Source organism: Leptodactylus fuscus, chromosome 1 (genome assembly GCF_031893055.1).
Source record: "Leptodactylus fuscus isolate aLepFus1 chromosome 1, aLepFus1.hap2, whole genome shotgun sequence".
In the NCBI taxonomy this organism is placed as follows: domain Eukaryota; kingdom Metazoa; phylum Chordata; class Amphibia; order Anura; family Leptodactylidae; genus Leptodactylus; species Leptodactylus fuscus.
Window position 1 is genome coordinate 289,556,295 of NC_134265.1, and position 26,748 is coordinate 289,583,042.

Genomic DNA, 26,748 nt, shown 5'->3' on the forward strand with positions numbered 1-26,748 from the left:
TAAGTATAATACGATTTACATCACATAGTTAATGTTGACGTGTTTTAATCCTGGCCACTTACATTTAGGTACTTTGCAGTGACCTTACCCTCAAAGGTGAGTTCAGGGTTTATCACTTGGCGGTTGTCTGGTTGTTTTTGTCTCTTCTATTTCACTTCAGTCTTACCTTATAACCACTCAGATAGTGAAGTATTATATACTCCAGTGATGCATGTGATACAATGTTTGTTTCATAGTCCAGTCTAATGGTCTCAGAATGTGTAAAGGCGATTTACTTTCACTTTAGTAAAAATCACAATTGCAAAACTTGTTAAAATTTAGATTTCATGTCAGCAATTCGCAGGATGTAAATGCACTTACAATGTCTAATAGCATACCCAGGTGCTTGTACATTTCTTTCACAATGTGAACAGTAGTATTGAAGCCATTAAAGCCCCCTGATCTATGGTTGCTCCTTAAAGGGTGTCTTCCATCTATTTTATGATGCCATTAGTAAAATAGTGAGGAAACTATATTCGTGAAATGTGTATTATATTACTGTAGCACTCACTGCTTGGAAAGCTCAAATAAGCTGAGAAGTAAAGATACCATATATTTGGCCAGTTAGAAGACAGAAGGGGCTTGGAAGTTCCTGAATGCATTGCTCAGGGGTTGGCCAAGTATTTTCTTTCTGATCATTGGTTCACTATATTTTGTATTTTTGCCATTTAAGTACATGAAACCTTTCCTTTTTTGTCCCTGTGGCTGCACATAGTATAGTATGAGATGTCTATGTGCTTGCTCATTGTAAGACGGAATGTGCTTTCTGTGAGGCTTGTGATGACATCATCAACAGACTATGACATGGCATTAGGTAATACAGTCTGCAATACTTCCTCGCTGACTCATTGTAGACTTTTCTCTATGGGTTGGGTAATCTACACATGTTTATAGCAGTGAAAGCAGATAATGGCATGTACCTCAGCTACTTTTTTTTTTCTTTTATCAAGATTTTGTTGTACGTAAGCGGTTAAAGTCCGTTTCACAGTGGTATCCAAACAGTAGATTGTGAACTGCTGATAGACCACACAGGAGGGACTAGTAGATCTTTTTCTTAGGTAGTTCTCTAGCTCGCTTGCGTTCATACATACTAGCACATAGTAAGATTTTACCCTAAATTCTTATTACATGACCATGCTTTTCCTTCCCGTATGCCAACACTGGGCCACATCTACCTGTCCCTTGTCTGTAGTAGATCGTCGTACTCGGGGGCCCCCAAAAAAACTAGATTGTATAGTCAAAAATATTGTAACACTACAGTGCTTAAATCCTCCATTCGTCCATACTAGACACTGTATGTGGTACTCTATAGCGTGCTGTCCCTTATACCGGATTTCTTTTTTTAATAAAGAGATTGACTCCAGGAATTTCTTGCCTCTAGGAAGTACAGTGTGTGCAGTGTTGGATATGTATTTGGGAGAAAGTCTCAGCCCAAGCTTATGTTATTCTAACTACAATCATTAGTTTTATTTTTCTGATCTTCAGGTTAGTGTTTCCATTAGTGCAAGAGGCATAATGGGAAATCTAGATTGCATTATTCCCATTACACCCCCTTTGAAGAAATTGGTATCCAGGGTACAAAGCTTAGAGCTTATCCGGGACTTTTGTCTTTATAGTCTGTCCTCAGGATAGGCCGTAAGTATTGTCAGATGAACCCACACCTATCCACTGTACAGGGGCCACTTGTGACTATATCCATACTATACATAACATGGGGCCAGAAGCTGGTGGCTCCATGCCCTGTATAGTGGCAGCCGCTGATTCTGATGGACAGCTCCCATTGTAGTTATTAAAGGCTGAGAATCAGTATTTGCTCCCAACCACTATAGATACCACAGAAAAGATCTTTTTGGCCTATCCTTAGGATACGCCATAAAACAGGGCTCCTGGGCAACTCCTTTAAAAAGTCAGTTTTTGAAGTTTTTTCTTTCTGTCATGTAAGCCAGTTTCTGGTACACAAGCCATGATAAATCAGCCCAGAGCCTCTATATTATGCTTTAAAGGAATTTTCTAGCAAAAAGAATTAAAAAATGATGAAAATGTTATATCTGCTGAAACTGTCGCTCTGGTTCTGACATTGCCCAGTCTCCACAGGTCCTAGTGTCAGCTAAGCTGGCATCTTCAGGCACTTCTTGGGCATTTTGAGGCACCAGGCAGTAAAGGCCATCACTTATTAAGCAATATCAGAAACCGAATGGCGGATAATTTTTCAGGCTTTATTTTCCTACTGCCTGCGGGATGTTTCTCTTAACAGGAGCATATGTTACACTGCATAGGCAATAACAAAAGCTTGAGTGCTTCTTCAAGCAAATAAAAAGAAGAATTTGGACTGTTCGTCCGATTTCTGGTAAATTAATGTTTAAAAGGAGTATCTCAGCAGGAAAATCGGTATGAGACTAATGACATTACCTCATAGGATGTCTTTTACACTTTCCATAGATGCCGTTCCTGTGCTACATTATGGCTCCATTTTGATAAAAATCAGTGTTTTATTTTTATTCAAATTAGTGAAAAAGTGAAAAGGGCTTTAGGGTTGTTTCTTCCCTTGTTGGCGCCTCACTCTCTGTTCTGAATAACCACTCCTAACTTCTGCCCACCCCTGCCCCCCATTTCTTGAGTCACACTTTGTCTGAAGTTAGGGATGGTTATCTGGGGCAGAAAGGGAAGCCCCAGCAGAAGAAACTTCCCAAAGCCCTTTTCAGCTATTCTTTATAAGAATAAAACATTTATTTTCATGGGAATAGAACTGCAAAGAAGATTAATTAAGACATCTTTGGAAAGCGTAGAAACTTCTCTACAAGGTACTATCCATTAGTCTGATGCTGATTTTCTTTTGCCGACAGACTCCCTTTAATAAATGGCAGCCATCAACTTTTAATGTATTGAAAATTTGCATGGCTTCTTTACTATGTGATGACTTGAAGAAGAATGAAAGAAAATGTGGGAAATAGATTACATGGCTTGCACCCAGATTATGTGGCAAATTGTGCCAAAAATGTCGAGTACATGACTTTGTGCAAACGCACTGTACTGATAAACGTTCCCTAGTGCTTATGTCAAGTATACAGGGATGTCTGTGATTGTCTATAGACAAGACTTCATCCTACCCTTTTATACTACTTATGGTACTATATAAAAGTTGTACGTCTGGTGCCACTTGTAGGAAGGTGACTATCGAATATATCAGTGTCCAACCCTTTAATAGGCCTTGCAACCTGTCTAAGATATGTCAACCAGACACTCATCTGTTTTCACAATGGTTGTCCTTTATGACTGCACAGCTGGGTGAGAGGCCTATGATGGGGATCTGGGGGGTACTTATAGAGCAGGACCCTCTACCAGAGCTGTTAGTCATATTACATCCCCCTTGGTGACCACACAGAAGTGTCCAGTACAAGACAAGTGACCCTTTTCTTCAGATGCCTTTTACCCCTTGTATTACGTTATGCCAGAGACCTGCAGAGGCCTTGTATGAAGTTTTACATACCGTCCAATAAAGAGACAAGCATGTAATACATGGACAGGCTTGGTCCACCAGGGGTACAGTTATACTGTAGATCTGGATTACCTCACATTATCCTTTTTAATTTTTTTTTCATTTATTTATTCTTGGCCTGCTTCACACTTGACAGTTTTGTGTTAATCATTTTATAGTTAATGTGCTAAAATAGCTCTGCATATTGGATTGAGGAAGGTAAGTGTGAATAAGAGACCGGTCTGGGAGGAGGATGTGCCAGCATACTAATGTTTGTCGGATCTCTTCTTTCTCCTTGCCCGTCCAGAAGACAACATGAAAGTCATCCAGCAGGATATTTAATAATGCAAAGGGCTTCTACAGAAGGGCCGCTCTATTGCTTTTTCACTCTTCCCAAAGGTGTATTATACCTCCTATTAAGCAGGCAGTTGGCAAAGTTGTGCTGGAGCCATGCCAGCTCTGCACTGCAGTAAATCAAGCATTGTTGTTTTCAGATCTTTCCTGCTAGATATGAAGGGCTAATGTTTGCTGAGACACAGCTGGGGGCTCGGGTCGGAGTGCCCTCTCTTCCGTTGGCTCACTTTCTTTACCACTTACCCAGACTTTGGTCCATCCTTGCTCCATACTCTAAAGGCCTGTACCTTGGGGATGGTGAACAGAAAAGCAAACAATGAAGTGATATAAACCTTTCCCCCTTTTCCTTTGTAATCCAAACTTTATTTAAGATGGTAGCAGTCACTAAAGATTTACTAAATTAGGGCATCTGAATGAAATCTAAGCCCATGGGTAAGGGTGCCCCTGAGCTCCGGCTGAGGTAGCTGCTGGAAGGGCCTTAGTCAGACGGGCATGGCCACCTCAATGGGCACTTTAATATAAAACTATGTGGGAAATATCTAAATGCTTACTAAAATAAAACTGTTTGACGTCAATAGATTGTGTTTTTAGTACACAATACCAATATCATTCTTGTCTGTGTGGTTTTCGTTTTGTACACACATATATACACTTCTCCAAAAGACCACCTCTCTGAGAAGACCACCATCTTTCCCAGACCACATGGAAGTGGATGTAGCCATAGCAAACTCTTGATAATAGAGTGAATACATTTCAATGGCATGGGGCAGGTTTATTAAGACTGTTTTATGGTCTTAATAAAGGGCCCCGACAGGCACAAGGTGCACCTGATTTATCAAGAAGATTTTCATAGATTTATCATAGATTTTCTGTATAGCTAACACCGCTTTTCTGGCATAATAAATATGTCAGCGCCTCGCAGAAAGTGGTGAATGAGATGAGGCACTGAACAGGTTATGTGATGCGTCTTTGGCCAAACAAAGAACCTTGTGACAAGGATACACCATGTTATCACCCATCTACCTGACGTAGATTGGTGATGCAACCCCCCGACTATGTGCAAGCACTGTGATATTTGTAAGCTGAACATAATGGCATATTTGGTGCAGCTGCATTAAAATATTGCCTTTTATCGTCTTGTCATCATATATGCCAGGCATACTGCTGGGAATAATATCTGCTGATATTTGCCAGCATGTGAACAGTGCTTGGCTATATCATGATCAATGCTATAACACATGAGCTCTGATAAATCCAGATGCCAGAGCCCTTCCATTGTATGTGCTCATCCACAGCGAGGACCTGATACGTCGGGCACTTGTGAGCATTTAGTCAGTGCAATCCTCTGGCTGAAGGGGGTTATTTCCACGGCTGCTTGATGCTAATGACAGGCTGCTGGTGGGTTGATGAACATAATAATGTGACGGATGTCGTCATCCTTTTTGTACCAGCCATGTCACGTGCCACAGGAGCACAGCATGTATTGCTGGCTACAAGCTAATGGTTTCTGAAATGGCTTTTCCAATTCGCTCTATAAAGTAGAATTGCAGGCTTTCTTCTAGGCTCACATTATCAGCTCTACTTCCTTATACTTGTCAGAATGCAGCATTGTGTATGAATGTTACATCAGTTTAGAGTGTATACTGATCATGAAGAAATGGGATTTGTAGACATTTGCACATGTGCAGCCTGTGTCGGAGCTGTGTATGCCCCTGAATGCATGTGTAGCCTCTCACACTAGTAGGTTGCTTTTCATCTTTTGCTGCATATTGTACTGATAAATACTATGAAAGTACGGGACTATCACCAGATCTATTCATTTCAGCTACTTTCAGATGTATACAAGCTATGAAAATGTTTTATTTTATTTTTTTTAAAGTCTCCCAAACCAGTAATGGTCCCATGTCGGGCCGGTAATAGGAGCAGAAACATTTCTTTGTGACCACAAACCAATGAAGCCGTGTAGAAAGAAATAGTCTTTTTATATCTATGCAAATCTCTTGCATCGGGGGCATTCCTGATTTGCCTACAGACAGCCGCTTGTGGCTTGAATGTCCTCTAAAATGGTTGCCAAATGTCGCTCCTTTAGCAGTAAATGACATTTTCATCCTTTGCCTGTTTGTTGAAACCTCTGCCAAATTGGCCCTTCCCCTGATGTACTTAAGACTGATTTGCATATCCCTAAAAAGATGATTATCTCTACATTGGTTTGTGGCCCAAATGTATATTCCTGATCCTATTAAAGGCCCATACATGGCACTATTATTGGGTTGGACTCATTTTAGGCCTGACTGAATTCATTTCAAGGGGTTGTCAAGGATTAGAAAAAAAATAAGGTCTGATTTCCCCCCTGGACACAGTCCTACAGGCTGCATCTGGTATTGCAGGTCTGCTCCATTCACTTTAGCTAGTAAGGACCTGTTCATGTAAGCAGGTATGCTCAGAACAAGTTCACACAACACTATCAGATTGCCTAAATGATTGCATATTCCCATACATTGTTGTTACTGTTACCCTAAGGCCACCACATGCTGCTAGTTCACAGCAGGTTAGCTGTGGCAGGGATCCCACTGTGAAGTACAGTAACTGGCAATGGTGATAAACCGGGCTCTGACTGGGCACTTTACCACTTTATTAGATGTTTTTCTCACTTTTTTATTTTCACTCTGTCACCTTTTTGTGTGTCGACGAAGGGATGCTGTACCCTTTTGGGACGCTTCCTGATGGTTGTCCGGGGATGAGGCCTGTAATGGGTCTCTCCCCTCTTTCAGCTGACATGTCCTGGGGAACCAGGGCAGGCGCAGACTTCTTGCCTGAGCCAAGGAGCATCTCTGGTGGTGGCAGCCCGGAGAGAAACTTGGCGACTGGTAATCCTGAGTACCCTTGGTGGTGGCAGCCCGAGGGGAAAACGGATGTTGGTAGGGCCATCCTGCTGCGGCAGATGGCCCTTTCGGATACTCGACCCCACTCGGTCACCTTTTGGTCCTTGTGGGGAAGAGTTTGAGTCAGGAACCTCTCTCCCCTTTAGGGGAAGGGTACGTTTTTTGGCAAGCATCCTGGGCACGTTTTTTTTTAGTGTGGCACCCACACTTTTTTCATGCACTTGGTGTTTTTGATTGGCACAGACGGAGACCTTAAAAAAAAAAAAAAAAAAAAAAAAAAAAAACTGGCAATGGTGATACAGCAAGTTTACTATAGATGTCATATTACAAGTGACTATTGGGGGTTCAATGGTTTATTCCCTCCTTCTCTCATAGACTTTACATTAGTGTTAGCAGCAATGCTATTTATCCCGCAGAGGTGATGTGATCAATGACACACTAAAGTTCTACCATGACCCTTATCTAGTATAGATGTTGGCATGGTCAGCTTGTATTTTTCCAGTGACTGGCTTTCTGGAGTGGTTTCTTTGTCCTATATGACCTGTTATCTGTAGTGACATAAAGGACCTTTTGTCCAGTAAAGACGTCATTCAGGGAGTAAATGCGTCGCAGTCTTTCTCAGCCTACACTACAATGGCACCTTGACAGTAGATTACATGAAACATAACTGTTTTGTAGACAGTAGCCATGCTGTTCTATCCCATCCTGGTGGCTATACCAAGGCAGTCCTCATGTGTCCACTAGGTGGAGAAAAGCTCTAGCCTGCCGGGATCTTTCATTGCTCACTTCCATATCGTCACCACACTTTTTACTTCTCTTTTATTGGAACTTCTTAACACTTTCTACATTTTTACTTATCAGCTAAATTGTAGGCAAAATGCGAAAAAAAAAAAATTCTAAAATTAAAACTAGAAGCTTTGGAAATGCAAAAAAAAAAGCCGCAACTTGGTGGTTTCACTTCCTGTCTAAAGTTGTCTTTGGTAAAGCCAGTCTTGTGCAACCGTCTGTGATTTCAGAAAGCAGAAAGATTCCACTTTTCATCATTTCATCTTTCCGTACACATCATGGGTGGCTGCGTGTGGTTTACATTTCAACATATAGAATATTTGATTGTATGTAGATGACCAGTTACACTTATTAAGTATGGTGTCTGATATATGGTGTTTATAGTACTTTTTTTTTTTTTTTTCCTTCTTTCAGCCCTGATGATATTGGAAGTTGCTGGTATATTCTTCTTTCTGGTTCTGTATTCATCAAAGAGTCCATGTTTCTCCCCAGGAGCAGGTAGGTGGCTGCGCCGTACCAGCAATATCATATATTTCTTGTATAAATTTATATAAGTAAGAGTCTAAAATGTATATTGATGGTGTTAATAACAATGAACAAAAGATTATATTCTTCAGAACGAAAATGTAATAGAATTGCCTCAATCTGTCATTAGAGACATGGTATGTGCTGGATTAAATATTCTGGATTATCAAATGGTGACCTATATAGACACACACAGTATATTAATAGTATTTTTTTCTTTAGTAGTAGTAGTTTTTTTTTTTTTTCCTTTAAATCTAATCCAAGAACTCCCCTAATCTCTTATTTTTGCTCAGTCCTCTGTGTCTAATCTTGTGGAAATATATATATATATAAAATTCATATGGAAAGGCTGAAAATAAATAAATAAATAAATAAAAATAAATAAAATAAATAAATATATATATATATATATATATATATATATATATATATAAATCAGTATTTGTTTTTGCTGATTGTCTATGAGGGTTGGGTCACTTCACACCGTTTTCTCGGCAGCCGCTTTCACCCTCAGCCATTTTAATCTAGGGTAAGGTCGGGTTCACACAGTGCTTTTCTGCTAATGAACGGCATACTGTTTTAATTGCAGTAATGAGCAGCACATGTTACTAAGCCTCTCACCTTTATGCTAATGACCATTAAACTGAAGATCTCTGGTGTACTGGCTGTTATGGGACAAGTGACATGTATGGTAACATGTACTACTCATTACTGCTATTGGAAACTGCATGCAGTTCTTAAGCAAAAAAGTGTCATGTAAACCCGGCCTTGGGTCATGTTTTCTTTTGTTGGCTAATTGTACATTTCTTTCAGCATGAGGGTAAAGACACACGATGCAGCCCCAGGCCCACACCAATTCCTCCTTGTGTGTGTTTACTTACATCATCAATCTTTTATTGATTGTTGCATGTTATAAACCTGTAAAACCATGAGCATGTTAGCAAGGAATAACTAAAAGGTGATTAACAATTCAAGTGAAAGTATTAGCGGCACAGAGGCATATATCTTGATATATGTCTTAAAAATGGCTTGGCAAATGTGCCTATCGTGTGTCTTGCACTGAAAGGTGGAAGATTATCAGCACACATACTAAACAATACAGCCAATGAGTTGGTGGGGTAGCGGGAGAGCCATATGGATTGTAAGGTAGGGGCCCCAAGGGACGTAAACGCCGCGATTTGTGCGCAGCGGAGACGCTGCGGTAAAAATCATGGCATTGTACAGTGCAGGCAAAGTGGATGGGATTCATGCTAATCCCATCCCCACTTTGCGGAAAAGATCGCAGCGTGGAAACGCTTCGATTTGCAAAGCGTTGCGGCTTTGCAAGTCGCAGCATGTCAATTATATCTACAGAAACGCCGGCGGCTTTCCCGTAGATATAATGTTAAGAGAAAGTCCACAGAAGAAAACTCTGTGAACTTTCTCTTAAAAGCGCTGCGGAAAGAACCGCATTGCGTTCACGCAGCGGTTCTTCCCGCAGCGTTTTAGTGCTGCGGATACGGCCCATGGGGCCTTAGCCTAAAACGCCTTCCTGATATTGGCCTATCTCCATTCTGCCTGACTATGCGGAGGAGAGGCCTCTCCCTTTGGTAATAATTTCTCACATTTCTCCTTCCTTGTAGTAACTTGTTACCATTACTTTGTCTTGTGTGCTTGAAAAGCTCCTTGCTATGGACAGTCCTTTTTATTAAGGTTCCCTGGGCTGGTATAAGTAGCGTTTCCTTCCTATAGTGTGTGAATCACCCACAGTCTTACTAGGTAACATGAATCACTTCCCATAGCATGGAGATGTGAATCATTAAAGGTCAAACAGATGAAACATTTAAAGGAAAACTTGTCCTTATTTTGGTGTCACTTGGCTGTTCCTACTACTCCTCCTTAGTATTGGCTATGTATTACTTTATTCTATCCCATAATTCACTAGTGCTAACAATGAAGCAGCTTGGAGTCTACAGGCGATGTCAATAACTAGGAGATGTTGCATCAGGTTGTCCATGGACTGTGTGTTATTGCAGTTTTCTCACATTCAGAAGTATGGGGATGAGCTGCGGTATCACACACAGCCCATGAAGAAGAGTGCAGTTTTTTTCGATTCCCATTTTACACTTATGTATATGCATCTGAAGATTTTTCAGCTGGCTGTAATGGAGTTATGTTTTAAACTAGACTTATCTTATGGAGGAATACACAAATGCTACCACTTTCTACAGTGTTAAGACTATATGTATTGGGTCATGTCCACTGTCACTCGTGACCTCCTGTATAGATCTAAAACTCTGGACATACAGAAAATCACCCCAACAGGTTCCTTTTGACAGGTGACACTCGAATGGATTTCAGCAGGTCAGCTGCCGCAGACTCGGCACTTTGATCTACAGTAACAGCATAATATGAGATTTTGGCGGAGGCCACATGTTGTAGAAACTCAGTGGACAGAAATACTGTTTTACTATCCTGCAAAGTGAATGAGATTGTATTTAATCTCTCGCATACATTGCAAAGAAAATGCACGCCAGAAAATATGTCCTCTCAAAATGAACACGCCGCGTGTAAAGATGCTTTTATCTGTGAAAATGCAATGTTTAAGAATGTAAAACAGCAGAACATCTGTGAAAAATACAAGTATTGCTTAGAATTGCACAGTCTCCTGTTTTTGCAGCATTTTTAGCTGCTTTTCACTACTAGTGGCCTTAAATAAATCTCGTCCACATTCGGTGAATAATACCCTCAGCACAAAGTTTCTGCAAGGCAAAGGTTAAAAACTGCAGGAGACCTGCGACAATCCCTGCAGGCGAGTCGCAACAACAAACAGTTTGAGGTGATTTTTTTCCCCCCATAATGGTTTACAGGAGAACACAATGCTAAATTTCCCTGACAGAACGACTGTAGCATATTCTCAATGTATGTCCCCAGGAAACCAGGCCCCAGCCTAAAATGGGAGAGATCAGCAGGAGATTAACCCCTGTGTGCTCTGCAGGGTTTATACAAGGCTGTTTCTGTCAGGATGAAGAAAATCCAACAAACAGCGAGGGAAAGTTCATCTCTCATTTATCTTTCTTTGCGGAGTTTAGTTTAGGGGAAGGGGGCAGGCAGGAAAGTTTTCTTTAGACTTTATTTAGTTATTATAGTATTATTTCCTACACAGTGCTTACATTGTACTGAACAGCATTGAGGCATGCTAAATATGTGGCTAAGCAGCTGCTTCTAGATATCTGGATGTTTATGAGCTGTGTGTATAGTATATACACACCATAGAATAGGAAGAATCTGCACATGATACATTATTTCACATCTTAAATATTCTATGCATAATGCAATTTTATTATCAGTATTATGCTGTAGTATAGAGTAAGTATGGAGGGAGATTTCAGTGATGATAATGTGTATATTAAAGGTTTTTGGAGATTTGTCAAAATCTTGGGTGGTGGGTTAAATGTTACAGAACAGTCGAAGACCCTCTTACTCAGGTTGGCTTCACGTTTGTGTTCATTCCGCGAAACATGAACCATTTGTTGGCTGTTTTTCCCAGACCAAATACTGAGCAGGGAAGTGGTCTCCAAGTATCAGGCTATGTTCACATCTAAGTCAAAGTCTCTGATCAGAAACCATTGCAGTGTCCACCTCAAGTCATTGGAATAAAGTCTGCATACACAACTTTTCCATCCAGGACTTTGTTTAAAAGCATTGGGCACCTGATTATAGTCAGTGGGATCTGTTGGGGGTCCATTGTTTTTAGACTGTATGAGTCTGCTATTTGAGCAGTTTGTGATTCTTGTCTTCCAATGTACCAGAACCAATCACACCATGATGCAGGTGTGAACCTAGCCTCAGAGATTTGTGATGCTAGGAGGCCCTGTCTCACCATACACACAGTTATCAGCATGGCACAGTAGGTGTCCATATACATTCTGTGATATACGGCTGTCATATGGCCCGTATTTCATGTACCGAACACACTGTTGTGAAGCAGGCGTTGGATCACCTGCTCTTTCCATCTCTACTTGGGTTTTGTGTACAGGTGCAGCCAATAACCGATGTCAATATTGCATGGTTTAAAGATACAGACTGCAATATGGGAAACTTGTATCTAAGGTAAACGACTTGTATATAACTTGTACACGGACTATAATGGGCATACACAAGTGCCGCTACATTAGAAGCTGCTATAATAATAGATCTTATTTTAGTCATTCTTTCTTATGTCGCTCTACTCAGCAAAGATGACAAACCCAGGAGGACACTATTGTAGTGAACTCTCCCAGTCACTGGTTGTGGACCAAGAAATAAAGAAGGCACGGTGGGATGCCTTGAATTGAATGGAAAGGGGAGGGTGCGCATACTGGAAGCTGTTTTTGTTATAGATCAGAGGGGATGACATGCAGAGAATGACAGTGGAGGGTAAAAGGGGGTTTCAACTGGATACTGTAGAGCAGTCAGCAGGAAAACCCATGAGAAATGGACGTGTCACTCCGCTATGAAGAGGTCACTGTGGACATAAAGACTCCTCAGGGCAGACTCATGACTGAAGTGTGTCAGGGAACGAAGGACACATTAGGAAGGTGATCTTCAGAAGGTGGCTTCTAACTAGAAAATATCATCTTGACACAACGCTGCTAGTTATAGTTATACATGCTCTGAAAATGTTGCACATTGTGTCTTAAGACATAGGTCAGAGAAAAGGTTAGGTTCCTTCTATTTGAAGAGATACTCAGTTGACCCTTTTAGGTTATGAGAAGGCACTGACATCTGAAGTGTCGTAATGGATACGATCATGGGGTACTCATCGCGTTTAAAGGAGCTAAATTCATAGGAAAAAGAAACGCCCAGAGTAGGTCTGGTATATATACATTTGTAGTGGATACTTTGACATTTAAGTTTTTCTGCTCCGTATTTCCTCATTAAGTTTATGGAATAAATAGGTTAAAGTGGACTGTTTATTAGATCCTGAGCCCCATATTGGGCTCACAATGTACATTTTTACCTATCAGTATGTCTTTGGAATATGGGAGGAAATCCCCACAAACATGGGGAATTAAAGTGGACTTTTTGTCAGAAAAATGTTATAGAGCAGGATGAGCTTAGCAGATTGATATGACTAGTCACATTGGGATGTGTTATCTTGTATAGAGTCACTCAAACTATTATTTGAGTGAGATCTAGACTTAGTCCAGTGGGAGGTGCTACTCAGAGGGGTGTGTATGGAGGTATCTGTCAATCACTGAATAGCGACGCCCACTGGACTCCTGAGCTCAGAATGTGCAGAGATTTCTAGAAATAAGTTATACTGTAGCTTTTGCCATAAACTATATATCTGTCTGCTTAACTCCTCTTGATTAAGACGTACTGTCTGCAGATGTATGCACATGTTCAGTGTAACAGGTTCACCATAGAGCAGCTTTTACTTATTACTTTGCAAATACATCATATACTGAGCTTTACGACTTGTATTCTTACGCTGTCATGCAGCATACACTATCCGCCATGCTGGTTTTCTGGATGATAGCATTTTGAGGGTTTAGGCAGTTTAACCTTGGCGGTAGAAAGCGATTCCAGCCATGCTTGCCCTCTATGCTCCTGTAGGGCTGCTACATAGATGGGAATTGATAATGAACAGCTGTCAGTCAGCAGTTGAGCTCATGGATCTGGTATGTGGTGGCCATGTACGTGCAACATGTGCATGACATATCCTCAGTGAGAAGCATCCGTACTGCTGTGGCAGGAAGCGAACCGTACTGGAATGCTTGTAGTAGTTTTTGATTTTTAAAATAAATTTGGTAGCTCATGCTAAACTGTGAGAACCACACGGTATTCTGCTACATATAAGGCCCCATTCACATAAGGAGTAATTGGTGCCCTGCCCCTGAGAATAAATGAGGTAGGGGGGGCCTGGTAGAACCATATTCACATGCAAATTAAAAATGTGTACAGTTTGGAGGGCACCACAGGTTTGCTACAAATGTTGCAAACACACTATATATATATATATATATATATATATATATATATATATATATATATATATATATATATATATATATAGAGTGTGTGTGTGTGTGTATATATATATATATATATATATATATATATATATATATATACTGTATATATATATTAATTGTCTAGTATTAAGCTCTGTTCTATTCATCTGAAATACCCACTGTAATGCCCAGCAGGGCCTCTGAGGGAATGGCGTAATGGTGCACAGAGCGATGTAAATAATAAAGAATCCGCTGACCTTGGTCTTATCATGGTGCCTTCAAACAGATGATCATGACTGTACCCACAGTTTAACCCCTATCAGTATGTAATCCTGGGAGACCCCTTTAATAAACTGCTTTTGATATATAATATATAAAATAATATATATTTTTTTTTGGTGTGGCACTTGATCCATATTTTAACATTCAAAAAGTATTGCAGAATTTTATCTTTATTGTACGAGCTTCAGTGTATTTTTTTTTCTTGTGTATGTTCTGTTCTCTTCTTAAAACACATCTGAAAGTCAGTTTATACAATTGTTGCAGTGCAGTTTACTATATTGAAATTAAAATGAATATCTGTGCTACACGTGTTATTCTTGATCCCTAAAAAAAACAACTGACATATAATCATTATATAGAGATGAGCGAACACTGTTCGGATCAGCCGTTCCGAACAGCACGCTCCCATAGAAATGAATGGATGCACCTGGCACGGCGACCGGCCGCCGGCAAAGTGTACGTGCCAGGTGCTTCCATTCATTTCTATGGGAGCGTGCTGTTCGGAACGGCTGATCCGAACAGTGTCATTGCTGATTTTCAATCTACTGCTCAGTTTTTGTGTTCAGTGGGGATCCCAACAGTCAGACCAATATTGATCAGCAGGTTACTCTTATCCTGTGGTGAGAGGTAACTTGTGACAATGGGGTCTGCGGATTCGGGGACAGAAACCCCGAACGGAGTTCGAACACTGGTGTACACTCAACCTAATAGAAGTTTTCTGCAATACGTCTGCCCAATATATATTTACCCATGCAAGACACATCTTTGCTTATATGGAAGAACGCAGTGCCATCATACGAGGGGAGAATGCAGAGCCATCCTCATACAGTGCTATCCTACAGTGGTTAACTAATACAAATTGTTAGAATAGCTGGCTTTATAAGGATGGATTCACACGGCTGTAATCTATCCGTATTACAACTATAAATTCCATCCTGACCACAGGTCTAATGACCCGAACCTACAGCATCAATAGGGATCTATGCTGCTGATAATTTGGGTCATTAGACCCTCAGCCAGGAGGGGTTTGCAGCTGTAATGCAGTTCATATAATACAGAGGTATTACAATCGTGAGAATTCAGCCTTCATTTATCAGTCCAGAAACACTTAGTTGTAAGTATTTAGTCCCAGACATCTGTGCACATCAATGGCATAGGTTATTAATGATCCACATGAAAGGGACAGGAGTATAGTTGTATGGCCTTCTATAGGGCCACCTGTATACGCATATGACTATATGCATATAGACTCATTACTGATAAGCTGGTGGAGCTCCCTCCTCCACTTTCATTGTTACCTGTGCAGGTGGATTGACCTCTTGGCTTCCATTATATCTTGTATTTACATGCTATTCAATACTAAGCAGAACAGGCCTATTGTTTTGTTCTGAACAATACATGGTGAGGTCTGCCCGCCTCTACCACAGGCAATTCTATTGATCAGCTTGGTGTGAATACAAACATTACTAGAAGACTACTTCCCATTACTAATAAAGTGAGTAATGAGTTTAAGCAGGTCTGCAAGTATACCTTAACACATTCACACAGTAGATTTGTTGCAGAAATTCTTGTGACTTGAATACAGTTCAATTTATTTTTTTAGCCAGCAAGTATACAATTTCAGTAAAACCCGTTCAGATGAATGGGGCAATCACATAAATTTTTCAACAGATTCTCCATGTGTGTCTTACTATAACAAGGCTTTCAATAAACCAATCTGCCAGGAACAGATGTAGTGCCTTCTCATTACTGGGATCCACGTGAGTAAAGGGAATATACCAAGTTGTTATCCTATCACCTATATAAGTATAGGAGATATATCTGATCTATGGGGGTCTGATCACTGGGTTCCCCACCAATCACAAGACCAAGGATCCTGTAGAGCTGAATGGAGTGGCAGTGCACGTGTCGCTACTGCTCCGTTCACATGAAGCAATGGGATCCTTGTAATGTTCATACTCTGATCGCCTGAGATAGGTGATATGTTAAAAACTTTGTACACCAACAACCAAGAAAAAAATAGACGTACCGCTCATCCACATGTTATGTAATGCTACAATGCCATTAAAGTACAACGCTGCAGGATGAGACAACCGTAACCCAAAAGCAACCCTGTTGCCATGCTAAGCTTCATTTTTGTGATCGGCGAAGGGCCTTTTTTCTGAGATTGCTGATAAGTTGAAAACTTTGTACACCCCTGCAATTGGGTATACAAAATGCTTTTGCTTATTTTCTGTGCAAAATATATGGAGATCCCGGAGGCCAGATACCCACTGATCAAACATTTATGACCTCCTATTGATAACCGTAAACATCCGAATTTAGGGCTTCCCGTGTTGTCCATTTCTGGAAATATTTTTCAGAAAAGTAAGATTGCTGATCTTTTGAGAAGTTGTGGCTTGACCCTTCATATGATTCTGCTGAGGATAGGCTGCATGTGACAGTGAAGTGTCATGTCTGATGTGTAGAGGAAATGAGTCTACAGGAAGAGAACTGTGAGCTCACGCCATTGGCTTTAGTATGTGAGATGCCCTGGGATCCATTGGATTGCTTGTGATTGTAAGTTAGGCACTGCTTCTGATTTTACAAGCAAATATATGTTTTCTTGATATCCTTTGATAAGGTGCACTCCCATACTGCCAGCAGTTATACAGCGTGCACGAGGAACTAAGAGAGCCATAAAACCAGTCACTTATATGGACACTACTATGTGTCATCTAGCACAGTATCCGAGTAGTCTACAATCCAATACAGCGCCGGCACTAAGAGGTCTACCTGATTGGCTGAGGGGCAATCCAAATACTCAGGAGGACAAAATACTGTTGTTACCCATAATGGAGAGGGTTCCAGATGTAGACTTGTTTTTAGAATGTATGGAGGATCTCGCTTGTTATGGATCCCACCATGTGTGTATAGGGGGAACATTTTATTAGCTGGTGGGTGTAGGACGGTGACTGTGTGTGATGCAACGCCCTGTCTGTAGCAGGTGGGATGGGGCAACCAACCCTTGCAATGCATTGTAACCGCTGCTTTAGTGGTCCAGCTCGCTATTGTTGGGGTCGCCCAGCGGACCCCAATGTTGGAGACTCGTGCACAGATGTGAACCTAGCCTAAGACATATAATAGAGAAACTTGCATGCAGCAGATGTATACTGTATACTTAGTGTACAAGAGCCATTGAAAGGCACTGCAGGGAACCATGGTGGGAGCAGCAGCAGTAAATCCTGATAACAATAGGTGTTAGTAGAAGACTATAGTGCACATATAATTCTGTTGTCAGATACACACATTTTCTATAAAGTGGATAGGAGCTATACTGTCCTATACACAAGCCTTGTGAGTCTGGCAGACAGTGGCGGAGACGTATAGTTTGTGCCTAGACTTGTCCCAGCAGGTTGTTCTGATTTTCTGATAAAAGGGGAATGTAATACATAGATATACTGGCTTCAGGGTGGCTCAGGTTCCATGTTATCTCTACCATTAGACTAAACAAGACAAGCCATACTGATCTCACCAATGCACTTTCTAATGTCAGTAACACTTTCTTCCAGTATGAATACATTGATGCCAAAGGAGAAGATTTCTGTTTTATAGACATTGCTGCAACTAAACTGTTGTGGTGAAAAATGGCGTCTTCAGTGCATGATTGAATACATTTCCCAAATATTGTTGTATGAAGCTAACTCTGCTGCCATAAGATTAGATAGAGATGTAACGCATAGACGTGAGAGAGTGCAAGTTTTTACTCATGTTATGCATATGTGTTCAGAATGGGGAGAGGTAAAGAATTGGCTGCCGGACACCTGGGGTGGCATTTTATCTCTTATTAGGCTTTGCATTTCAACATGCTGAGTTCTCCTATTGTGTGTGGAGGTAGAGACAGGGGGTCCAGTCTCCAGATTATACATACTTGTATACTACAGTCGTCCAGTCCTGGCCAGTTTTCTCGTATATGTATGACCAGTTTTCTTAGACTTCTGTTACTGTTGTCCTCTTCGTCCGCGCACTTGCACTGTAAAGGATAGTGTTCAGAGTTACACACAGATACCATTTTACCGCCTCTTACAAGGTGCCATGGAAAGTAGATATGGCTTCCAGGTTGCAATGAGGAAGACCTGTAATCGCTGAGGAGGATTCTGCTCCTTAAGCAGCTTGATCTTTCCCACTTAAGCCAATATTGGGAAAAAAACCTCCCTAAAAACACCAGGTATGTGCTAGGCTTGACAATCCTTTCCTGTGTGAACCTGGCTGAGTGCATTTTCCTATGACTATATACTGACATATACTGGCCTGAAGAAAGGACACACTTGTGGCCTAAGTGTCAGGAGCTTTCTCCAAAAAGCAGTGGGAGCCCATCACTGAGGGACCTAAGCAATGTACATTGCCACTTGTATGATGTCAGTACTGTATGTAATACCTGACTCCACAGTCACATTGTAATAAAGCTGCCTAGTATTCGGAGACACAGTAGGGTTAATGACTTTCTCTGTAATCTCAGCTCCTCCAACACTTGGTGCCACAGGTGTGTGTGAACAGCTCATGTCTCACTGCCTCCCAGGTCCCACCCAGACAAGAAGTGCTAAGTAGATTTCTCCCCCCTCCTCCTTCCCATCATTCCTGGCTGGCAGTGGGGGCTGGGGGGCTCACAGATTCCATTAACACTGGTGATGAACAAGTTTACATTCCAGGCCTGAGAAGTGACATTCCGGACTATAGCTGACGTGCAAAAGAGGAATGTGAAATGGGAGGCCCTGAAGAAGGGAGCAGTGGTGACAGCACATCCAGCAGTAGCTGCAGCTTCTGTCTTACACCACTGCTTCCTACATGGAGCCCAGGACAAGCAGCCAGGACTGACTAGCTCCAGCAACGCCCAGACACTGTGGGAATACACAGACATTTCATTATCTCTATGGCCGGCTTAGCATTCCTGCTCAAAGTAAGGAGAATCAAGTAAGCACTTCCATGTTCCTGGATACGTCATCTCTGGGAGACTTGGCTGCTGCTTCCCTCCGCTCTGCTTGCAACGCTTAGTTCTGGGACCCAGCGTGGACAGCTATGAAGGAAGGGCTTGGATTGTGTTTGTCTTGGAACCCATGTCTGATATTTCCTCTCTGTAATTCTCCACATGGAATCCATTGATTGTTGTGTCATCCAAGTAAATCCAGCCACACAACAAACACTTTGAGAACTTGTTTTGTGAAGCTTTCGGCTAGGACTCCCTACACCAGCCTGGATTGTGTGGCTTTTTAGGTGGCTGGTGTCCTAATAATGGAGGTAGCTGGAGTCTCCCCTTGGATTTAACTAAAGCTGGAATCTGAATTGGGTTTGCATCGGGGGAAAACCTTTTTTATTCCTCCTTTGGACACTGAATTAAGGGGTTAATGAAATACCCTGTGGCTGTAGAGCATATAGACAGGTGAGTATGTGAACGCCGTGCACATTCTTACTTACCTGTTATACAGGTAGATACTGTTATGGGTTATGTCTGCCGTGTTCTCCATTACAGCAACTGGCTCAGTGCGGCTCAATATATTGTACTAACTGAATATTTCTAAGATTTTTGTCTTACTGCTATATATCCGTCTTCTGTAATGAAATTTAATATCGAATTTCCAAAACAAATTTACAGTATGAATGAGAAAGCTTAATCTACTACATTGTTTGTTTCTATATGTTCACGTGAACTCTTAAGGAAAAACAGATTTTTGTGGGAGACACGGACCAGAAGTCCATCAGGTACAGTTGTCTCCATGTCTGTGTCGTCCGCAGCATGGACCAAATATTTCATACTATGATTTTTTTTTTTTCGTCCACACGTGCAACTGTACACAGAAACCGCAGAGAGACAGAAAGTATATATGCCCATCTGAATGAGCCCTTAGGCGCTCCAATACAGTTTAATTGAATGGGATTTTCAAAACTTCATTTATACAATAAAGAAAAAAATGTACATGGATGTCGGGCTTTTTGCAGATTTATTTGAAATACTCTTCTCCTGCACAAAGATGACAACAACTCCTTATATCATAAAGCGTAAAGTTCACATCTGGAGTCTACTTAAGTATAATATAGATTTATAGTGCAGATTTTGGTGCAGCTTTCCTGCACTTAGATTGCCCTGAGTGATCATAGTCCATTTCTTTTATCTGTAATCATTCATGATACATTAATTATTTTCTTTCACGTTAAAAATGGCAATTCATCCAGTTATATGTGCAACCATATTACTGAACCCTGACCTCTTGGCAGTGCACAGTAATAAAATAAACTAGTAGACTTTTCCTCTGGGGAAAAACAATATCATACTGGAACCATGTGGACACATGAGCTAAAATGGGGGTGTTATTGGGGTGTTAGGTGGTATTCATTGAATATGGCCATCTAGGCAGTCACTGGCAGGAGACATTGAGATCCCTGCTAGTGCCTTCCACTTATAGCATCCCATTCTGGAGTTGCTTCCAATTGTAATTCCCTACAGAATTGTCTGAACGACTCCTTCAGAACTGTACCATCGGCATTGTGTTATTACAAACATATTATATCTGCAGATTCAGAACAATAATATAACGTATAACTTTTCTTGATGGCTACGCTGTCGAGCCCATCAGCCTTGCCACACCACAGTATGGGCCCATTCAGATTTTGGGGCTTTAAGCTCCGTTTTATTATATAATACAGGAAGTAAACGACACAGTGCAGAACTTGGAATGTATTTTATAGATAAAATGCTATTATTTAATATATCAGTTTTTCATGGACTGCTAAGATACCCTGCCAATTATTATACAGAGGGTTACAGCCAAAATGGACAATATCCAGATACTTAATACTGTAAATCTGCCAGTGTCCTGCAAAGTTACATATCTGACTGCTGAAGCCAAGCATGCAGGGAATGGATGTCTCAGGCTCTGCGTCTTGAAGTACTAGGCTGTTGACCTCTTTACTTTTTCCCCCCTCTACAGAAGTGTGTAGTGCCAGCTTGAAAACCATGGTTGCATGATACTGTATTTCTACATGGATACGACTGAAAGCTATGTATGAGTGCTGCATTGTATTATAATTGTGTGTTTTTAGTATGAGTTTAGGAAAGGAAAGAGTTTCTCTATGTTTAGTCTTTACGTTCTTGTTCGTACCCTAGAATATTTGAAGTAGGTAGCAAAATACAGTATATGGGCCAGACGTGCATAGCTCCATGTCTGTCCAGACCTCCATTTAAAACGCATACTGTGCAGTTTTATACGCTTGTATTGAGAGTATTAGACTGTAATGGAAGGCACTATTAAAGGTATGCTGAATATAGATATTGGCGTTCACATTACCTACTACCCATAAGTAGTATAATCTGTAGGCAACTTGTAGTGCTAATACTATTGCGAGGCAACAGCTCAGTGAAAGGATTTGCTTCATGAATCACTCTTTATCAGCGCTTCAGCCTTTCCTTAGTCATACTGCTTGTCGTGTCTTGTTGTCCTAAGGAGGGCAGGGCAGCTGCTGCAAGTGTGCGGAAAGGAGGTAATAATCTCTTATATTCAGGGAAGGTTCACAAAATCAAAACCATATTGATCTTTCCTGAATGATTCTTTGTTATCCACTCCTCGGCTTTCCCACTTGTTGTTCAAGTAAACAGCAAATATCCCACAGAGATTGCAAACACTGCTTACTTTTTTTTTATGGACTCTTATATAGTTTAAGGTGACTTTGAGGGTGTGACGTGGTGCCTTTAGGTTTTTATTTTTTTCCCTAAATGTTTATTGCTTGGTACTTGTTACCGGCCATTTGGTTTTGCTGGTAAAACTAACAACAAGAAAAATGTTGGGCTCTATTACCTGCCACATCTTGCTACCATGGGTGGGTTGTGTTTCGGCTGCATATGTACAGTCGCCCTCTGGGCTGTAGAGTTAGAAGCCCAAACTACTTGCTCTGACATAAGTGTCTTGGTCAGACAAAGTAGTAAAGATTGAATTGCTATGAAAGTAAATATGGAGCAAACTATATAATTATACAATATTGCGCATTATACAATTTTATTTTGAAGCGGGGGTCGGTCAGTAATTTTTACAAACTCCATCCAAAACTGGCCCCACTCCACAGCACTGCTTTACCAATATAGAACCAGGGGCACGCTTGACCAAGCACTTACATACAGAGGTACAGTAGATGCTCCGTGTTCTTCATTTATACCTGAATCAATACAGGCTGTGCATGAGAATTAAAGGGGTTGTCTGGGATAAAACGATTTAGTGGGATGCTTGGCAGATAAGTCAATAAAAGTGTACCTTCTACACAGAAATGAGTGGGCACCTTCAACAGAGCCAAATAGTAACAGAGAGAGACCATTGATATACAGTAGCTGCTAAGCACACCACTTTCAGCATTTTGTTATTCCTGTCACATGGGTAATGAAATACAATGCAGAATTCTCCAAATAAAGAGGTCCTTTTCCAGTGTCACATGTGCCCAGACCCCATGCACACCCAGTGAATGCAGTCATGCAGTTATGTAATTGAAGGAATGTCTTAGATCAGATTCCTATGGTGAATCCTGAGGCATATAAAGGAAACTTCCTAGCTGCTTATTCATTATGTACGTACTTCTAATGGATTTGCATCCCAGTGGCTGGTTGCTACAAGAAATGTCTTGTCTGATCTTCCCTCTTGTTTCATTGTTGTCTGAAATTGAAGCTATAGTTCAGCAGTATGCCTTGTGAGAGTTGACTATGGAGGCGCTGAAGTAGCCTGGCCTTCCTGGTCAGAGGCTAACCAGTCTACAGCAGTGCGCCCCACACAGCACATTGGTTTTGTGTATCAGTGGTTATAAAGTGGGCTATAACTTTGCATTACTAGTTTATAGCTTTAACACCCAGGCAAGTATGTTGCAAGCAGATCTCTTCATGGCAAGCTCCACATACAAGCTACTTCCTGATATGGACAGGAAATCTTGTACCAACACTGCCTGAGGTCATGCAGTGCATTCACCCCCCACCAAATAGGAGCAGCCCTGGCCATCCTATTGCATTCTTGTAATAGTCATCAGTTGCATCCTGTTATCAAAAGATTCTATGAGTAACATTAGCAAAATGAAAATTTAAAACAATGCAAAAAAGAGAGAAACCCAAACCCCCTCCACATGGCTTTATTGTAAAGGGGGTGTTTAACTGGGGTCAATAGTGATGACTCATAAGACAGGTCTAGTGGTCACGGCTGTGGAGTCAGAGTCGTGAAGTTGCTGATTCCAACTCTGACTTCATAAAAGATGAATTACTTTTAACTCTGTTATACGGTTTATCAATATTGTATGATGAATTCTACTCCTAGTTTGTTTGTATATCTACTTTTACAGCAATGCAATCCCTGACATTTTCATGAAATAGGAGTTTTCCAGCTTCTGTCAGCCATTTATCAAGAAGTCGGGGTCATTAGGGAGAGACTGGGACGTGTTAGAGCAACAATCTTTGTGTTCTTATGACACCAGAAGCACTTCTTGGGAGATTAGTTCCAAAAAATTAAAAAAAACTCCACCATCAACAAAACTTTAATCCATATCGATAGATACTGGAGAAAAACAATGTATTTCAATAAAACATATGTATTTTGACCCCCGTCATGGAGACTACAGTTACTTGAATTAACCCTTCCCCCCTTTGTCATTTGCTATAATTTGTACATACTGATAATACACAGTGAATTTGGGACAGATCTCTTTGCCAACACTTAGTGTTGTTAGTGAAAACTTTACAGCCTATTTTCTACAGGAAGTAAAATAATTTAAATGTATTATAAAAATGTTCAACAATTTCTAGTAGGAGTAACAGAGGGACGGCTGAAGTAGAGCTGTAAGAAAATCTGTTCCAGGATTATGTCATGGAGAATACGAGTATTTAGTAAAACAGACATGTCTGCAGAGCTGACAGGTCCACATTATGCCAGACTGAGAAATTACAATATACAGGCACAAGAAAGGGAATAACAAATGACAATTAAGGCAAGTTTCACTTTTTTCACGGTTAGTTTGCTAAATTCCTCACAAGACGTTGTGCATGTAGATGGTAGTATGAGGCAGCGCTCGGAGTGGAGCTCTATAAATGACACACATATGGTGGTATTTTTGTTGCAGACCTATTTGTCAGAGACTGTGCAGAAACAAACTATCTCATTCAGGATCCCTCTCGTACACACGGAGCACACCCTGTTTAAATTATGGAAGTTCACTTGAGGATATTCTTATTAGATGAAACAGTAACCCATCCATTGCCTTATTGCATCATGTCGACGTAGCCAGCTAGGAATAGCGGGGATGACTGGGATAGTAAATTATATATAAATGAAAATGATCACAATGCATAATGAAATGTTATATCCCCCCCCCTTAAAGCAAAGAATAAAGCTAATGGGCGAGTCCATCCTAAAAACCAGTCCAGTTACCTGTGCCGTGTTTCTACTTTCCTAATCTTTATATCTGTCATGACAAAAAGCCCAATTTTAACCCCCTCCACCAACTCACCCCAAGAGGAGTATAGCCGAATGGGTGTTCCCACTCCAGAAACAAGTCGAGTTTCTAGTCTTTTTCTAATCCTGATAATTGATCCAAATTGTTTTGGATTTGACTGAAAACCTTAGTCATGTTTCAGATCTCGTTAATGGGTCGTTTCCTGATGTATGTGTTTACTAGCTACCTATAGGTGACCCTAAAGACATATTTCCTATTTCAGGGGGTGACATACTTCTTCCCAGCTTTCCTTTTCAACTCAATTCAGACGACTAAGGGGAAAAATGTCCATTTTTCACGACCATCTTGCACCCACGGGGCACCCGTTTTCACGGATCTGTGAAAACAGACCAACAGATCAGTGAAAATGGTGTGAAAAGCCCCCATTTACTGATATTGAATCTAATGCTGTTGTGTGACGTCCTTTAATCACTCTTGTGTGAATGTAGCTTAAGGCTATATGTAGCGAAACAAAGCTAAAAAAAATGTTGCGGCAAAAAAAACGCAGCAGAAGACATTTTTCAGTTTTGCATAAGTCCATAGGGAAAATGTTGAATGTTTCTTACACGCTTACTGTAATGTGTGGAAAAAATTAAACAGAACATGTCAGGGCGATTTGGGACATTAAGGCTAAGTTCACACTTGAATTATGTGTGGCGTAATTTGATCCAGAAATAAAAAAACGCTTCCTATTTAGGAAGCGGTTTTTGGAGCTTGAGACTTTTTTTGGAATGATTTTTGGTCAAAATTGCCCTGACAGGTTTCCTTTAAATAAAATCTGGCTCACTTTGCTGGGACTATAAAATGCAGTCGTCGTCCCCCCCATACCACCACACACACTGCATTTCTGCAATGGCCATAATATGTTGCGCTCCTACAACATGTGGCCTTAGCCCAAATGAGGAATGATTTTTTTATTTTTGCGACTAAAGTTTTTTTTTTTACTACTGTAGGAGTACGGTACAGCTTATACAACCCTCCTGCGCATGTTGGTAGATCTTGTTTTCCAGATGTAGCAGTTATTGGTCATATGAGGTCATTCCTATTTTGCGGAGGCTATTTTCACAGTGAAAGCCACTAACTTAATAAATTGGTGCCCAAAGCATTTCCTGTTGAAATGAGATCAAGTATTTACGGCCTTTCTCTTTCAACGAGAGGTCAGATACTTGCCCTTTGCACTTTCCATTTTGAGCTGCTACTGTTGAGTGAACTTTATACTTTGGGCTTTATATATTTAGATTATCGAGTGCTTTTGGTTATCCTGACACGTTCAGCCATGTCCTGAACAATAGCTTATTTTCTTATTCTCCCCTATGGAGAGAGGAAGATTCTGTCATTGCTTAACCAAGAAGCTGATTGGTATGGTGCCAGTGGCGAGACGCTGGGTGTTGGTATAGTATCATGTGAAAGACATTGATCCATTCATTGGATTTTGTGACTGCTGTGCCATATTGTGCACAGGAGTAGAAGCCGTAGAGTCCTAAACTTACAGAAAGTGACTAAGCAGTAACAAAAATGTGCAATATGAGATTCCTGCCATACTGGTAACGCAGATAACAAGGTGCAGACCTACTGTATGTGTTAGGACATGCTCGGCTTATTCCTCTAAGCATCTTTGCTGTCCATACTGCGCAATCTAGTTTACTAGACAAAAATCTGCTTTATGAATTTTGTATAAATGATAAATGACTTGTGTAATTGTTTGTATATTGAGAAGATAACCCTTAGCCTGAGGTGTATTTTTTATTATGATGGACTGAGGCAATAAATCTGGCCAGACTGGTTCTTTGGGCCTTTCTTGCTTGTTCTCATGTCGGGTCATTAGGATGAATAGCCCTGACTGGCAAAGAGTTTTGAGAAGGAATTAAAATAATTGTGAAAATAAGTTAAAAATTACAATGTACACTGTAGCAAGTAGGTGTTTTCCTTTTTAGCTGGTTGT

General features: G+C 40.8%; 1 protein-coding gene across 9 annotated transcripts in view; it reads left to right on the forward strand.

The window, feature by feature from the left end:
* The window catches only part of RAPGEF2 (Rap guanine nucleotide exchange factor 2), a 177,055-nt gene that overhangs the window by 71,578 nt on the left and 78,729 nt on the right, over positions 1–26,748 (forward strand). For 8 of the 9 annotated variants that reach the window (XM_075287879.1, XM_075287888.1, XM_075287927.1 and 5 more), the window contains exon 4: positions 7,951–8,034. In XM_075287879.1, coding sequence (XP_075143980.1) covers positions 7,951–8,034 — 84 coding nt within the window. Of the gene's footprint in view, positions 1–7,950; positions 8,035–19,239; positions 19,738–26,748 lie in introns of those variants that run through there. The other variant, XM_075287939.1, reaches the window with a different exon arrangement.